The following is a 14,085-nucleotide window of genomic DNA, read 5'->3' on the forward strand; positions in this document are numbered from 1 at the left end:
TAGAAGCCGACTGAATATCAAACGCATCTTCCTTCTTTCTAATAGATCTCCAATTTTCCCAGATGCTCTCATGGCTTGAAATAGCCAGGAGATAAATGTGGAAATCAGCTGCAAGAGCTGGGAAGGTCTATTTTTCTAATGAAAGGAACTAACAGAGCTACTAGTGCCATCCCTTCCTTTTACGCCAGCCTTTGCCGTGGACACAAGAGCTGGAGCTGCAGCAGCCGTCTTGGGATCATGAGGTGACACGGCATTAGGACAGAGACCAACACCAAGGAAGAGGAAGTGGAAAAATAAAAACAGTCTGGGTTCCTCAAGCTTTTGATGCCATCACTTCGGGCTCAGTCTGCACTTGAAACCACCCACCTACAGACCTTTTCTTTGCCAGAAAAAAAGGACCCCGACTGAGGTCACTGCAGGCAGATCGTTCTGTTAGTCTCCGACAAACACGTCCCTAACTGATAAAGCCTATGATAATATCCTTTCACCTACATTTTCTTGTTTTGTTCCGATGCTTGCTCCCTCCTTTATTTCTCACTGGCGTTAGTTAAAGCTGCACTAGAAGAAGGCACTTGGGACTGATGACCACATCCTCTCCTAACATCTTTCAACACAAGTGGGTAAAGGGTCACACCACCCTCTCCAACCAGGTGGGCAAAATTATAGAAATGACAGGTGACAAGACAGGTCCCTAAAAGGAAAAGGGTTTGAAGACACGTGTGCTTCTCACTCCCACCCACTTTCCTATCCACTCACACACACATGCACCTGCTGACTTCATCCGAGGCGAGGTTCTGCTTGACCTCCCAGTGTTCCAAGGCGGCAGCAACAGCGGCAGGAAGGGCAGCTGCTCCCTGCACCTGGTGGCCGTCGGAGGTCTGAGAGTAAGATGCCTGCATTGGAAGCCGCCACCAGAAATGACAAAGTCTAGACCAGGAGTGGCTGTGGTCAAAGGGGAGCGACAGACGCACGCAACCCCCAGTGTGACCCACAGCCCTGCACCTAGATGTCTGTACCCCGGGGTCAGCAGCCGGGTCCCCCGGGACTTTTCATCAGCCCCCTATTTCACAGATGACAACGTCAATCCCAAATGGCCCCTCCTGCCTCCTGAAGTCAGGGGTCATACCATCAGCTTGGTGGCACAACCAGAATCACCTCCAAGAGCCCCTCGGATAATCTGGGAACCTTGAAAGAAGCAGGAGTCGAAAAAGAATTCCAGAAATACTCTCCTCCCTAACTTTATCTCCCTTCTCTAAGAATCCAGGCACTATTACTGGATGCTGTGTGTTTTACGAATAATGAGGCAGTTTTGAAAAGACCTCACCCCTCTTACATGCTGGCGTGCTGCCCTCTGAGCACTTCGGATCCCACGCTTCTGTCCAGGGATGTCCTGTGAGTTATCTCCAACCCTGCAATTCTGGTATCAACATTAAGACAGAAGCTTCTCAAGACCAGTAGAAAGGACACTTAGTTTTCATTTTTAGTTTTCAAGGGACTTACCGTCCTCCCAGGAATGCTCCAGTGATGACCTTCACACGGCCCCACACTCAGCCCTATTCCGTCCTACATCCCCGATCCCTGCAGCCACCCCACTCACCATCCTGAGAGTCGGAAGCTCCCTTCCTCTGCTACCTGTTGGGTGACTCTATGCTGCTCTACAAAGCACGATCATCAGCCTAACAGTTTTTGCTTCAATGATCATCCTCTCACATGCCCTAGATAACTAATTAAATCTGCCCTCCCATAGTTCCCTCTAGCCGACCTGAACACCAGGCTTGCGATCCCATTTTCTCTTAATTAAGCCTTCCTCTCTCTCGGTATGCAAACTTTAATCTTCCATGTAAACCTGGCTGGCATTTTAGCCCACTGTTTCCTCTCTTGAGAAACTGGAGAGTTTATGTAATCGTGGGAACAGAAACGAATTTGTTCCATCTACCCTAATTTTCTGACGATGGCTGATTTGCTTAACTTCTACTGCAAAGACTTCTAAAGAAGTCATATAATTGAATATATTTGGACTCTCCGACTCAAGTAACTGAGGAGGAGAGCTCAGCATCCTCTGCCTCAAAAGCTAAAATCTTCTGAGGAAGTAGAGGTAAAGTGGACCTCTCTCTCTTTTTTATTTATTTATTTTTTTCATCCTTTTCTAAGAATCCCCCATAACATTCCTCGTCCTCCCCAAACCACTCCTCCGTCTCAAGTCTGGGGATCTTCTCTGTCCTTGGAAAGCTTTTAAGACATGCCATTCTAAAAGCACCCGAACCTTCTCCCTTCTTAATACAAGTCAAATGTCTCTCTAATAATTCTTGCTAAAATACCATCGGCATCCCCACAAAACACAGTCTAAATACAGGTCTGGGAATGCTATGAAAAGACACAAGTTTTATCCTCTCTTCAATCTTCTTTAATCCTGTGACATTGCTCTTCTATTCGGACACAAAATCCAACTGTGCTACTTACTCATTATATCCTATTCCTGAAATATCCCCCCAAAGCTGTTACAATTTACTAACCATCTCCTCAAAATAGTTGCAATGGCATTACCTTTGTTTTGACGTGGATTTTTCCTGTGGGTACTACATCAGGAAAGAGTCACACCTTCTCTTTTATTGTATTTTAAGTCAAATTAACACGATGCCTTAACTGAACATATCCTCTGAGAATAGTGAAATACTTTTATGCAGAAGGAATGTCACCACACATGTTCCTGGAACAATCCTCGTGCTACAATTTGCATTCCTTCCCCTAAAAGAAAACCAACATCCCAAATGCTGATAAAGATATTTTTTAAATGGGGCTCTTACTACTGTACTTTTTAATAATGTGAAAACTTTTGTTTTTCCATGTTTTAAATATTGAAATAAGAAGGACCTTACTTCAAGATGACAAAAATCGACATCACAATTTACATCAAACGAAGATGGAGATGGGCTCATGTTTTCTATGTATTAGTTTTTGCATTTTTTGAAAAGGTATAAAAAAACAGACAAAGATATCAAAACTACTACTTCGTCAAAGTTACTTAAAATGCAAAAAAAAGGAAAGAAAGAAAAACAACGGAGAATTTGAGAGATCTACATCTCATCCTAATATCCCTAGTATGATGAACCTCCACATGAAATATTTTTAGATTTAGTCATTAATTTTATTCTTATACATTACTTTTAAATGACAAGATCTGTACCTCAAGGGACGAGGGTATTTCAAGTCAAAAACAAGTTTCCAGAACTCTGTGTGGTGTCAGGATCATTAAAAATGTAAAAGAAATAAACTTAATACTCCTTACATGACATATCATGTAATTTATTTATTTTATTTCAAAAGGATGTCTCGTTATTATCTAACTCCTCTCTAGCTCAAAAGAAGTTAAAATAAGGCACACACACAAAGAATTTTAGAGTTTTTTTTTTAAAGATTTTATTTATTTATTCATGATAGTCACACAGAGAGAGAGAGGCAGAGACATAGGCAGAGGGAGAAGCAGGCTCCATGCAGGGAGCCCGATGTGGGATTCAATCCCGGGTCTCCAGGATCGCACCCTGGGCCAAAGGCAGACGCCAAACCGCTGTGCTACCCAGGGATCCCTAGAGTTTTCTTTAAAAAGAGAACTGAGAAGGGATCCCTGGGTGGCGCAGCAGTTTAGCGCCTGCCTTTGGCCCAGGGTGCGATCCTGGAGACCCGGGATCGAATCCCACGTCGGGCTCCTGGTGCACGGAGCCTGCTTCTCCCTCTGCCTGTGTCTCTGCCTCTCTCTCTCTCTCTCTCTCTCTCTCTGTGACTATCATAAATAAATAAATAAACATTTAAAAAAAAAAGAGAGAACTGAGAAGCGCCCAGAAGTTTCAACTGGAATTACCACTTACCTTACTACCTCTGAGAATGCTACTCTTAACATAAATACCCTCAACACCTCTGCCACAGACCCAAAAAGACATGCTCTCTAGATGTCATAGTCCTCTACAGATAAAATTCTCAGCCTGGCAGTAAATATACCAAAAATCACTCTTCCCATGATGAGAGAAGACAAGCAATAATGTTCAATAAAGTAAATAGGGTGGTCATATGGTATTTTTAATTAAGGAGGGAAAGAAGAAACCAACGCCCAGGATACTCCAAAGGCAGAAGGAACCAAAATAATGGTGTGATATGAATTTCTGCAAAGTCTGGGTCTTATTCATCAAAATATCTCCAGCATTTAAAGTAAGACCCAGCCAATACTCAGCCCTTAGTAAGAAACAGTTGAAAGCATGAACAATGATTAGAGACACAGAACTTGGCCAACTCCAGTTATAGGGTACAGGAGAAATGAATTCTCCTCTAAACCTCATTAGCATGTTCTTATAATGGAACATACGTTGTAATATTTCAAGTCATTTTGAGCATCGTACTGTACCTTCTTATCTATCCTCCGAGGGACGTCAACCACCAGGGGCCAATCCCACTGCCTGGACATCTTTAGCCTCTGAGGAATGTCTGGCACATCCTAAGCCTTCAGTAGACATGTGTCGAGAAACAGAATACTAGAATAATTTAATTTGACTCTTCCCATGTTAACACACTGAAACGTAATGAATTGCGGACTGGCCAAGCTGTTCACTTGGCCACCTCCACTACCGATAGAGATTCCTACAATATGATTGAGCTGCAGCAATCAAAAAATAACCCTGAAACACATGCATCGGTCATGCGTATGGTCCAATCTATCCAGGGTGTTAAAAATGGTGAAAAGAGAAATGCTGGTGGCACCTGAGCTTGGACGCTAGCAAGAAGACACAGGCAGCGAGGCCTGTGTGCGCCTCCAACGGCAAGACCCATAAAGACCTGCCTGCGCCTCCAACGGCAAGACCATAAAAACCTGTGTCTCCAACGGCAAGACCATAAAGACCATCAAGACCCATAAAGACCTGCGTGCGCCTCCAACAGCAAGACCCAAAAAGACCTGCCTGTTCTCCAACAGCAAGACCATAAAGACCTGCCTGCATCTCCAACGGTAAGACCCATAAAGACCTGCCTGTGTCTCCAACGGCGAGACCATAAAGACCCGCTTGTGTCTCCAATGGCAAAACCCACAAAGACCAGCAAGACCCAAAAAGACCTGCCTGCGCCTCCAACGGCAAGACCATAAAGACCTGCCTGTGTCTCCAACAGCAAGACCATAAACACCATCAAGACCCATAAAGACCTGCCTGCGCCTTCAACGGCAAGACCGTAAAGACCTGCCGGTGTCTCCAACGGCAAGACCATAAAGACCAGCAAGACCCAAAAAGACCTGCGTGTGCCTCCAACAGCAAGAGCAATAACGCCTCAAGATTATGACTGATGACGATGCTCTTCTAGCACCGATGGTTGAGAGAAAAGCCTGCTACGCGAGCATGGTTTAAGGTGAAAAGAGAGCCTCAGCAGGGGTTTATGGACCGCGAGTGGCATCCCCTGGGCCGCGCGTTTCTCTGCGTCCCCCGATGCTGCTGGAGGGCGGCCCCGGGGGGAGGCGGCGCTCGCTGCCCTGTGTCAGCCCGTCTTCCCCGGAGAACACATCCCGAGCTGCGCTGTTCAAACCCCACGCGGAGCAAACACTCTGCGGAGCCACGTCAGGCTGCCCCTCCTCAGGGAGCCTGTCTTGGCTCCCTTCTCGGCCGCCGGGGGCACAGGCGACCCGGCCAAGATCCCCGGGCGTCACCTCCAGATACGGCAAGGGACCCAGAGACCCGCCGACGTCCCAGTGGGCTCGGGACGTCCAGGCTCCAGGCCGCGGCCTCCCGCAACATGGTCCCAGGCACACAGGAACCCCAGGCCGCGACGTCACTTGTGCCCTCACCCGAGCCCTTCGCACGCTCGCGTGGCATCTCCCCGACTCACTCCCAGCCTCTCCCTCGCGAGCCCATGGAACGCGCTGCTCCCGGTGCCCTTGGGGGAGCCCGGGGCGGGGGGGGGGGGAGGGTGGCGGCCCAGGCCCCACAGGCCCTGAGAGCCCCTTCGGCTCCGACACGCAGGGACCCCAGATGGCCGAGGCACAGAGGGGGGACACGACGTTCTCAGGGGCCCCGGGCCTCCCTGGAAACACAGCCCCCCACCCCTTACCCCCACCCCTGGCGGGGAAGGAGCTGGAGGCCAGGCCCCGGCCCCGAGTCCACCCCGCTTCCTCGGACACCACACCTCGTCAACCCCATCTCCCTTTTTCTGATGCCCTTGCACCCCACTTCTCTCCTCCCCACTTCGAGGTCCACGTGGAGGCTTCCCACTGTTCCTCGTGGGTTCGTTGAGGCCCGAGGCCTCCACCGCGTGTCCCCTTCCCAGGTGCCGTCAAGCATCAGGCACGGGCCCGGTGGCTGCAAAGCCCAGAGCTGTCACCATTCAAGGGCCGAGTGCGACCCCAGGTTTCAGACTGATGGACGCGCTTTCGGTTTTGCGTCCCTAACATCATCACCAACGTCCTATAGTAAGGTGTCAGGCCGTGAATACATCTTTTCTCCCACAGGCGAACTTATTACCGTGAACTGATGACGCTGACTCATTACGTGTCACGGATCATAAAGAGCAAGACATAGGTCGTACTTCTTTTGTGACCAGCTTTGGTTCCAGGGATCCTGTACATATCTGAACACGTGTCTGCAAAAAGGAAACTGATTGCATAAGAAATGCACAACCTCCCCCTTCTTTAGAACTGGGTTACGGGGGGCCCCCGGGTAAAGCATTGGTTATGCGTCCGACTCTTGGTTTCAGCTCGGGTCGTCATCTCAGGGCCATGAGATCGGTTTCCCGCTCAACACGGAGTCTGCTTCAGTTTCTCTCTCCCTCTCCCTTTCCTCCTCCCCCTATGCTCCCACTCACTCTCTCGCTCTCTCTAAAATAAATACATAAATCTTTTAAAAAGATAAAATAAAACTGGGTTAGGCCTACTACAAAGTCATCATTTTTAAAGAAGTCAGAGCTTTTATACGTTAAGTGGAACACCAGGTGACACGCGCTATTGCATTCTGTTGCAACAGCAGCAGCAATAACACTTATATGGATTGAGTTCCTACTCTGCTTGCCATACACCGACTTTTGGATGTCAAGAAAACAAAAAATTGAATCCCCAACAAACCAGGAAGTCACACATTTTTACTCCCATATTACAAATAAAGAAACCAAAGCAAGGAGAGATTGAGTAGATGCTGAAAGTACGGCGGTTATCATACAGCAGCAACAGAATTCAAACCCGAAGGTGCTGGTATCCAGAGGCACCGATCTCAAGCATTAATTTATAAAGCAATAGGATGCTATTTTGAGGTCAGAATCCCTCGTAGGTTCTGGAGGAGCTCAGATTTCTCCCTGTTAGTTTTTCCCACTAAACAGCCTATATTTTATTTTTATAAATTTGAGAGTAGTTAAAATTCATAGAAACGTGTCGTCATCCATCTCTTTACAGCCAGAAGGCAAATATCCAAGAGTGAAGTTGGAAACTGACCCTCAGACCCTAAGCCTATGATCTGACATCGGATTTTTTTAATGGCTTTAAGCATAAAGTTTCTTCAAGGTTTCAGAGTATAAAACTAGAGCATGGAAGGAAAAAAAAATGTATCTGGATGACCTCCTCAAAACAGCTTTTCAAAATGCAGTTAAGCATGGTTCTCAATCTAGATTTTCCAGACTGAATCTATAATTTAGATACCAAGCCTTGTCATTTCTAATAGTTGTCACTGTTGAGCATTGTGGATGTTAGCTGTCACAAGTGTACGAGGCCTGTCTACACATTCATTTTTCCAATGACCCCATAAAATTGGTCCCAAAAACAAAAGCTGCTCTTTTTATTCAGTTAACAATTTGAAAGCCTCTTATGGAATGTAAAAATCCACGTGTGATACTCCTAGTTGTTAGCTCTGATGGCTAAAATGAAGAAGAAACATGAATTCAGTGATTAGTTCTAGCTAATCTAAACATATGGTCTTGGTTGATAAGATATCAAGGCAAGCCCATCGCAGGTCTCCAGGCTCACAAAGAAGTAAAGCCTACCAAGTGCACAAGACCTACCCGTATTTTCTCGGCGTGTTCTCAAAGACACTACCTCCTGAGATGTTCTTCTGGAAGAATTCTCTTCATGTTCCTGACAATCATAACACTCATCAACTGTGTGTCACATTATGCTTGCTCAAGAATTTTAATTTACTTGAACCGCATCATATCCTTGGGAGATATAAATAGAATAAGTAGATCCTCTCCCGCCATTTCACAGATGAGTAAATTAAGTCACAGATGGGATAAATGAATCACCCCAAATCACACAGTTCAAGACAGAATCACGACTAACATTGTCAGGATCTGAGGAACCGGTATAATGACAGCTCTAATTCACCAAGATGTCAGCCTAAAATATGCTGATGCTAATAGTGGAAGGCCAGCGTGTTAATTAAACGACAACGGCTCCTCTGATTCAAGGATAAGGTAAGTTCTATCGTCAATTCCTTTCATGATAGCACAGTAAAAATAAAATAAAGTAAAAATAAAATAAAATAATGGAATAAAATTCAGATTCATTCAAGAAATATTTGAGGGCTTACTATACGCCAGGTACTGTCCTAGAGGCTTAAGACAGATGATGCATCAATGAATCGAGCCACAAAACAGACACAAATCCCTGACTTCAATGAGCCTACAATTCTAGCAGAAGGGACAAAAATAAGCATTTGACAAAATAGTGATAGAGACGTAAATTATCTTAAATACGAAAAGGTAACAAGTACTAAGGAAAAAAAAGAAAAAAATGAAGCTGAGCAAGTGGGATCAGAATTATTAAGAAGGTGGATTAGGTTATAGTATTTATTTGGTTGGGAAGGGTAGGCCTCATTGAGATGAGATCAAAGGATATCCAGGGAAGAGGGAAGAGCCAGGGAAAAAGCTCTAAGGAGTATCCTGGTGTGTTCAAAGAACAGAAAGGAAGCCAATGTGACCGCAGCTGTGTTAGTAAGAAGGTGGGCTGTGTGAGGTGAGGTCAGAGAAAGAATAAGGGGACAGATCATGCAGGGCCTTGGAGACCACCATAAGGAATCTGATTTTTATTCTGAACCAAGTAGAAATAATTGCAGAATTTTGAGCAGTTCAGTGGCATGATGTAACTCAAATTTTAAAGAGACTTTATTATTAATCATAAAATATCTTGAAATTCTATCACTCAATGTATTGTACCATCTTTATCATATATGTGAACTTACCCTCCTTTTTTCAGGATAAAATACTATTATTTACCCTCCTCCTTTCAGGATAAAATACTATTATTGCCATTTTCCCCAAGAAAACACCAAGAGTCAGAGTGCCTATGTAATCTGGCTAGGGTAAAATCTAGTAAGGGGTAGAGCCGGGTGAAAAGAACCATTTTTCTGACTTGTAGTTCAAGCCTGATTGCGCTTTCCTATAGACTCATTTACATAAAGGTTATAAAGAAAAGAAAATAATAATTAAGATTATTATCCAGGTTTGTCATCAACAGACATACTCAGTTTGATATATTACATTTGAATCAAACCCATTTTGTCCTTATTAATTTCTGGGACATACCGCTGCAAGTAATCTCCTTGGACTTTCTATTTGAAATGACGTATGAACATGTAGGCTAAGAATATTGGATGCAGAAGTAATAATCATTTAACTTACAAGAGTACATTTAGAAAGTTTTTGAAAGTCTTTTAGGTATTGTTCCTTATTCTCTACCATATGCCAGTCACTGTGCTCAATTCTTTGCATATATCACTGTCTTTAATATTCAAGGAACACTTCAAGAATAGTATGAGTAATCATACTTTAGGATGACAGATGTGGACCTAGACAGGCTGAGTCTTTAAAGGTCACAGGACTGCTCAGTACCAGAGCTGGGATTTTACCAAAATCCCCACAACCTGAAGTTCGGTAGGTCTTCACTACGCCGCTCACTTCCTGCAGCATGATGCCTAACATCAACATTTCCAATTAAAATGTCAGCTAAATATGAGGAGCCCCATTTTATGGATGATCAACTGGTTAAAAGTTAATCAAGCAAGCAACACTTATTTGGTGGCTACAATATGCAAATCAATATTGAGTCCCTGAGAGCACAGAGAATTTATGATACAATATCTTGCCTCCACGAGCTTACAATCTTGTTAAGCGAACAAGAGACACACGCAAAAAGGTGATAAATAATCCAAGATAGCACATACTAGGTTCTGAATGAGAGACAGAGCCCACAACCACTGAAGAAATCCAACAGAGAGAAGACTGAATCTACGTGTTTCAACACAATCAAGAAAGATCTTTACTAGAGGACCAGGGTTGAGGTGGTCTTTATAGAAAAGGAAGGGTTTCAGTCATCAGAGAGGATGAGAATAGTACTTCCAGGGAGAGGAAATAATACAATCAAAGGCCAAGGAAGCAGATATGATGGATTATCAAGAGAAAACAAACAAACGTGTTTGCAATACAAAATGAACGGGAGGAAAAATCAAAATGAAGCCTGAGAAGTATAAAATAGAAAACCTTAACTGGCAAATGAGGAATCTAAGGGAGGAGGAAAGAACTAGATATTTGTTGAATTGCTACTACGTAGCACCAGCTTTGTATACACTTTTTGTTTATATAATTCTCTCAACAATCCTATAAGGCAGAAAGGTAGGTATATCATGACCGTTTTATGTTTTTTGTGAATTTTGTTTTATTTTATTTAATCATGAGACACACACACACACAGAGAGAGAGAGATGCAGAGACACAGGCAGAGGGAGAAGTAGACTCCATGCAGGGAGCCCGACGTGGGACTCGATCCCGGGACTCCAGGATCACGCCCTGAGCCAAAGGCAGACGCTCAACCACTGAGCCACCCAGGGATCCCAATGACCATTTTAAATGAAAGGAAACAGAAATTATCTGGCCAAGACACAGCTTTGTGAGTGGATGGAACAGAAGCTCACCTGGATCTATATCCCTTCTACTACCTTTTTCTATTCCTGCCCCCTGGGAGCCAATGAAGATATCCCCTATTCCTGGGTATATCTATCCCCTATTCCTGGGGAGCCAATGAAGATATATGATCAAAAAAAAAAAAAGAGAGAGAGAGAGAGAGAGAGACAAGCATATGGAAAGCATCGTAAGAATAAAAGAAAACTGATCTGATTGGGAAATATTAGCATATGTCCAATATCAGAGAAGGACTGGGGAAGGAAGACACTAGACAAGAAAAGCCACTTAGTTTACTGCATTAACCCAAATAACATAGTGACGAGGACCCATATTTGAGTAGTGACAATGGAAGTAAAAAAGAATGTAAGAGATATTACAAAATAAATATGAAGAGCTAAATGGCAAGACCCACGTCTTGAAATAGGTAGTTTCTACTCTCCTGCCACATACCCTCAGGTACAGATATTTCCCCTAAAAACTCAGACACAAAACCCAAGGCCTAGCTCAGATATAAAGACCTTATTTTATTAAAAAATAGAATCTATGACTTAGGAAAAATATCTGCCTCAGTGCAATCTACCTCTTAAACCACCATCATGAATTATGACAGACTCTTGCTTCTACAGTAGAAGCTTGGCAATAGTTCATTGTCATATGCTAACGTGGAGAGTGATTCCTCATATTCATGCTCATTAGACATATTCATTACTAAAGAAATATTATATTCCATTTAGTTTTTCCTTTTAGAAAACTAAGTGTATATTAAGCAATTGAATCTGCTCTGAATGATACAAGGAGACATATTTCTGAATATTATCCACCCCCCCTCCACCATCCCACCCCGGACTTCTCTTAAAATGAGAGATACGTCTCAGGGATTCCAGTAAAAACTAACAGCATTAAACGGCAGATTATTTAACAACAAGTTGGGTCTTTTCTTACTTTTTCTGACTCCTGGACAATCCAAACCACACACTGGAAAATATACATAGAATTAACCACCACCTATATTTTTCAAAGAAAGTATTTGCATAAATATCTAGTATTTGCATACACATCTTTACAAGAAATTTCACATTACAAAGTTGCCAGCCTAGTAACAACCTGGCTAACTACATAAATCTTTGATTAGTATCATGTAGTAGATCATCGTAGTATCATGAGTAACTATGCTGATTCAGAATCCTTTAGGAATTATACACCTACTTTACCTTCACCTAAACTCCTTAGTATCACCTACCTAAGGATAATTAGAGGATAGTTAAAATTTAACATAGTAAAAAAATTAACTTTTTAGCCAAGCCTAATTTCCTTTATCTTTGTGGATAAAGATAGTTTTGTTTTTCTGAGTTGAAAATTAACATTTAAATTTGAAATCAAACTGTGCCACAGTCCAATACATTTAGGCCTACAGCTAATGCATAGCTAAGACGTTTTGAAAGTTTCAAGAATGCCGAACCTGGGCTACATTTTAGAAATATCATGTGCATGTGAAAAGAAATATCATCATAGAAGCCTAGACTTTGTATTTGTTGAAATACAACCCAGATACTTTTTTTTTAACGTGTCTCAATTCTTCATATCTGTACTGCGGTGAAATAGGCACCTATAAATGTGAAGCTACTACACAAGCATAGCTGCCCAGCAATGTTTCATTTTAATATCATTTAAGTTTGAAAAACTTAGCCATCATAAATAAATTAAGAACTCTTCATGCAGAAAGTCTGGGCTCTGTGTGACTTCAGGCATTCTTAAAAAAACATGTTAAATACATTGTGTGTGCGTAAACGGAATCCCAAATAATGTTTATTTCATTATTTGGGATTATACCTCACTCTCTATTATCTACGTTTTTTTTAATACATGCATCCAACTATAAAATGTATGAACATATGAATATTACTCTTAACTTTTAAAAGCATTATATTTCATCAGAGCTTAAAAAAAGTAAAACTACTTTTACCTCCCAGTCCTGGTCTAAGCCGATTATCGTAACCATCCAGAAGTCTGTCTAGAATCCTTGTAAAGATGGTAATGTTATTTTTAGCCTCATCTTCTTGGATGTTAGCCAGCACCAACCTAAACAGATAATTTTACAAGCTGATATATTTATATATATTCACATACGTATACACATACATCTGTGTGTTGCACAAGTGCCAACATACTCTTCTTCCTTGGTTTGAATTTAAAGTCTCTCTAAACTATTAGGGGCCACCCATTTTTCTTTTTTTATCACTTCTACAAATGCCAGCATGTCTAGGGAGGAGATAAACAAGCCGTTGAAAATGGACACTAAATACCAGATTATCAGAAAGTCTGATGTTAAAATGTCAGGTTTTCTACCATTTAGCATTCAGTGTGGAGTATTCATTTTTTCGAAAAGCCATCCCCTCGACTATATACTATGATTGTAGATGATCAGACACAGACACTACTAGTAATGTTGTTCTGCATCAAGAAAGGTACAATAACCCAAACGACTCCTGGAGTAACACCTGGGCAGCCTGAATATTAACTGGAAAATAAACTGGCTCCTTGGAGGCAGAAGATTTCCCTATCTTCCTTTTAAGTGCCTTTCTTTTTTTCTTTATGTCATTTTTCTCTTTTTAAAGCACGATTATTTCCTTACTTAGGGTATACCTCCACCCAATGGCCAAGTGCAATATAGACATCGGGGAAACTCCACTGGCTGTCTTCCAGGCTCCACTGAAGCCAGGCAGTGGAGGTGGGCTCTGGAAGGAGCAGTGGCGCACACACAGCTGCAGGGAGCCTGGGAGGAGTCCCCCTCCTGACCGGCCTCTGAGGAGAGCCACGGGGGTTGCCTAAAGATTAAAATGCCTAACTACTTTGGTGTGTACGTGATAAATTTGCAAAAAGAACAACTGGTCTTAAAATATCGCCAGAAGAGGGTTAGAAACAGTGATTTTCTCCATTATTTCTCCATCAGAAAGCCAGAGACCTGATTTTGTGACATCCAGCAATTTGGTGCAGAAGCAACTGGATGCATAAAACAGAATGTCCCTTTTCACTGCCATTTTTTTTTCCCCTAGAATGATTCAGAGATTTAAATTACTGGCCCAAAAAAAGAATCATTTATATAATAGAATAAAATACTGGCATGAGCATTACTGGTCAAATATAGAACAGAAAACTAGTAGAGCAAAATAGGGTTTAGCA

At 42.7% G+C, this 14,085-nt stretch overlaps 1 protein-coding gene across 19 annotated transcripts in view; it reads right to left on the reverse strand.

Annotated features, from left to right (window-relative positions):
• The window catches only part of GABRA2 (gamma-aminobutyric acid type A receptor subunit alpha2), a 162,431-nt gene that overhangs the window by 144,521 nt on the left and 3,825 nt on the right, over window positions 1-14,085 (reverse strand). For all 19 annotated transcript variants that reach the window (XR_007401660.1, XR_004813025.2, XR_004812824.2 and 16 more), the window contains one exon: window positions 12,869-12,984. Coding sequence is in view for 12 of the 19 variants with exons in the window: in XM_025435663.3 (XP_025291448.1) it covers window positions 12,869-12,984 (116 nt within the window). In the remaining 7 variants the exon portion in view is untranslated. The remainder of the gene's footprint in view (window positions 1-12,868; window positions 12,985-14,085) is intronic.

Source organism: Canis lupus, chromosome 13 (genome assembly GCF_003254725.2).
Source record: "Canis lupus dingo isolate Sandy chromosome 13, ASM325472v2, whole genome shotgun sequence".
Taxonomy (NCBI): Eukaryota; Metazoa; Chordata; class Mammalia; order Carnivora; family Canidae; genus Canis; species Canis lupus.